This window comes from Trichechus manatus, unplaced genomic scaffold (assembly GCF_000243295.1).
Source record: "Trichechus manatus latirostris isolate Lorelei unplaced genomic scaffold, TriManLat1.0 scaffold00001, whole genome shotgun sequence".
In the NCBI taxonomy this organism is placed as follows: domain Eukaryota; kingdom Metazoa; phylum Chordata; class Mammalia; order Sirenia; family Trichechidae; genus Trichechus; species Trichechus manatus.
Genome location: NW_004443937.1, coordinates 27165898 through 27169647, shown reverse-complemented (window position 1 = coordinate 27169647; position 3750 = coordinate 27165898). Strand labels below are relative to the sequence as shown.

At 54.2% G+C, this 3750-nt stretch overlaps 1 protein-coding gene across 2 annotated transcripts; it reads right to left on the bottom strand.

Moving 5' to 3' along the window:
* Positions 1-750: 750 nt before the first annotated feature.
* LOC101341367 (cathelicidin antimicrobial peptide) lies at positions 751-2727 on the bottom strand. Of its 2 annotated transcripts, none has more exons than XM_023730791.1 (4): positions 2527-2727; positions 1753-1860; positions 1540-1611; positions 751-922 (listed from the first exon to the last, which is right to left on the bottom strand). In XM_023730791.1, exons 1-4 carry the CDS (start codon positions 2722-2724, stop codon positions 791-793), a joined length of 510 nt encoding a protein of 169 aa, XP_023586559.1. In that variant the 5' UTR covers positions 2725-2727; the 3' UTR covers positions 751-790. The 2 variants fall into 2 exon arrangements, with proteins under 2 accessions (XP_023586559.1, XP_004368778.1); XM_004368721.2 differs by having other exon boundaries at positions 751-928; positions 2527-2724.
* Between the last annotated feature and the right edge of the window lie 1023 nt (positions 2728-3750).

Genomic DNA, 3750 nt, shown 5'->3' with positions numbered 1-3750 from the left:
TCCCACCGATGGTTGGTAAAGCTGCACCCTGAGCACTAACTCTTCAGTACTTCCAGTCAGCCCCATAGCTAACAGCCGCAGGTGCTTAGTCAGCTACAGAACGGTGAATGGGCAGGACAGGGAGAGCATCTGAAACACCTGGCGCCTCAGAGCCGTGACTGTGTCACTCTGCGTGTCTCTCCTAGCTGGAGCTCCTCGCCCTGCTGAACAGGATCCTTGTTTTTAATGGTAAACAGTTTCATACCATTTGAACCCTAAACGCAAGCCCACAACTTAATCTGCTGCCCATGGGAAGAAACAGTGATGTGTCCCAATGCCAGAGGAAAAGCCAGGAGAGATGGGCTTTTCCAGAGTTAAATTTTTCAAGGGCAAGTGAGACCTTATGGGAATTTCACCAGCAGGCTGACTTTAGAACCCAACCAGACCCGTCTGTCTCTGGGAGTGTTCGACAGAATGCCTGGTGTCTCCTCAACTGTTACCACCATGTGAGCAGAAACAGCTCCGTGGCATCCTGCCACTGCACACAAATTGAGGAGAGAGGGGAGGTGTGTGAAGAACATGGGAAGGATCCTTGCCACCTCCGCCCATACCCTCATGGATGGAACAGTTGCCCCCACCCATCCCGGTCTCATACACACACACACACCACACACAGGGCCTCCCAGAGTTAAGGACTCATTTGTGGGGAGTAAGAGGAGACAAGACAAGTGAGTCGGAAGCCTGGAGGAAGTTGCTTTCATAAGAGTTTATTTTTCAGAGTCCAGAGGCCTGAGCCAGGGCAGGGCAGACCCTAGGACTCTGTCGTAGGTGCAAGTTTCTCAAAAAATTCCTTGATTCTCTGGCCAACCCTCTCGATCTTTTTGCCAATCTTCTCTCCACCTTTCCGAATGAGTCTACCCAAGTTGCCAGATCTCTTGACACGCTGAGGCTGTGCACCAGGGGGAAACAGGCTCCTTGTGGGGGCTGGACTCAGGGTCAAGCCAAGGCCCCTTCCCACCTAGACTTCCCCCTTTCTGGGCCATGCCAGGAGCCTTGGAACCCCAGTTTACCCTCCAGCTGTGACCTTTGGAGCACGTGGTTGAATCTCTGCACCCAATAAACAGATGAGAAAACTGAGTCCTGGAGATGGCAAGGGCCTCCCAGGGTCACACAACCCATCCCCAGCAAAGCTGGACTGAGAGCTCATTCCTCAAAGTAGTGGTTCTCAAACTTTAGCAGGACTCCGAATTCCCTGGAGTGTTTATTAAAATACAAATTGCTGGGCCCCACCCCCAAAATCTGATTCAGTTGGTCTGAGTGGGGTTGCAGAATCTGCATTTCTAACAGGTTCCCAGGCGAGGGCTACAGTCTAAGAACCACTGCTTTAAGGCATTGAAGAGCAATTAGAGGGATTGGAGGCTTCAGGTTCAGGTTGAGGGAGAAGCCTGGAGTAGGAGGGGCTTTCTCGGTTCTGGGTGGGGCAGTAATTAATTGGCCATAGGGTGTCGCCACATCCTGCCCACCCCCATCAGCTCCTGCAGCCCGGAACAGGCCACTCACCCTATCACAGGTGATGTCAAAGGAGTTCCTAGTCTGGTCCAGAGTGACTGTCCCCACACACTGCTTCACCAGCTAGGAAAAGGATGCTCAAGGTCAGACAGAAATCCCTTTGCCATACCCTGCCGCCCCACCCCAGTGACTAGAAATGTTCCCTGGAGCCTTTTGCTCAGTTTTCTTGGAAGCACCACTAACACCCCCAGATCCCAGCCTCACCCCATTCTCCTTGAAGTCACATTGCTCGGGAGGCCGTTGTGTCTTCCTAGGGCACACTGTCTCCTTCACCGTGAAACTCACAGGCTTTGGGGTGTCTGGGTCCTCATCCTGGGCAGGGAAGGGTAGTGAGGAGACCAGGTTCAAGGTTCATTCTTGCGTGAACCTGGTTTCTGTCTCCCTGACTTCCCCTTCCCCACACCAAGAGAGCAGCCTTTCAACAGCACCTGCAGTGTGCTGGGCACAGGGCTTGGTGCTGGGGCACAGAAGTGAGGAGGACAGAGCCCATTCCTGCCCTCCTCCAGTGTCAAGTGAGTGGGAGCAGACCACAGACAAGCTCTAATGAGGAGCACCTCCCCCTATGGGGTGGCTGAGAGAAATCAGGGAGCTTCCCAGAAGTGAAGACATCTGCACTAGATCCTCAAGGTTGGGCAGATCTCTTCCCTGTGTGGGGGATAATGGGGTACAGAGGAGATTTAAAGCAGGGGAAGTCACTCCCCTCCAGATCCAATGACCTACCCTTGTCCCAGGAGCTCCCAGAAACTCCTGTACCCCTTTGGGGGAGAGGGACCACCTCTGCAAGCAGCAGGAATTCTAAGGTCAGAAGCTCTCATGCAGGACACAGTTCTGGGAAGTCTTCCTGGAGGAGGTGGGACCACACTTAAGGGAGGAAGTGCCTTCCTGGCAAGAGGTACAACATGAGCAAAGGCTAGGACATGGGACCAGGAGTGACAGTGAGACCAAGCCTGGCTAGAGCAGAGTCCCCCATCAACTCACTCCATCAGGCTGCTGGTCCAGCTTCAGGAGGCGGAAGAGATTTGCATTGGAGGACCGCTGGTTAAAGCCGTCCACAGCGCGGAGCACGGCCTCCTGGTAGCTGAAGGCCTCGACAGCAGCTGGAGGCACCACCAAGCCCAGCAGAAGCAGCAACAGTGACCACCACTGCAGGGAAGTGCTGCCCTTCTGGGTCTCCATGGTCCCCAAATCTGCCTCCCGCCAGCCCACAGGAGCTTCCTATATGCCCAGCCTGAGCCTGATGCAAAGGCCCAACAGGGGCCTTCCTGACCTGCCCCATCGCTGGCAATCTGCTAGGGTGTGGGCCGGGGCATTGCTTCAGCCCCCACTGTTGCCTAACGGGGGGCTTGGTGAGTAGTGGATGAGGATTGCCTGTGTGCAAGGTGAAGAAATGGTTCCTCCATCTATCTGACAAAGCCTCTCCCAAGCCCCATAAAGGAGTGTCGTAGCCTGGATTGCTTAAGAGGGTTGAGTACCCCAGAAGAGGAAGAGAGCCAGGTTCCCATCTCACATCCTTCTACCTCTGCGGCCTCCTCAGGAATCAGGGTAATAGAGTGTGTTCACCTCTGAATCCCCAGCTCTAGGCATCACCTGGCATTCAATTAATGTTTGATGAATAAATCACAGTAGCCCCCCCCCCCGCCCCGCCCCTGCACACACACATACCCCAGAGATTTTACCACCCAGCCAGTCCCAGGGAGAATTTGCACTTTCAGTTCACGGCCACACCACTCTGTTTTCTGGACCCATCCCCAGCTGGTTCTGGAGCTCAGTTCCATTTGTTCCCCTTTCCTGGATACTTCTCCCCTGCCATTCTCAGTCTAAAAATGCCTCCAGCCCCCTACAGATGCAGCCTGTCGCCAGTCGAGCCTGAGGAAGGGTCATCTACACTCGCTGACCCCACTTCTTCGCTGTCTCTCTTACTCAAGGCCACTGCAAGCTGGCCAGCCTCCTCTGGATTCAGTGGCCACTGTCAAGCCTTGCCTTTATCAGCCTGACCTAGGCACTGGTAGTGCTTCCCTTATCCTGAAACTCTCCCTGCACACATACACACACACACACATCTCACGCGATGCAGCTCTCCTGGTTTCCCTCCTGCCTCCCTGGTGGCTCCTTCTCCATATCTGTTAAATGGATTGAGTTGCTGTTGTTAGGTTCCATCGAGTCGGTTACGACTCATAGAGACCCTATGTATAACAGAAGGAA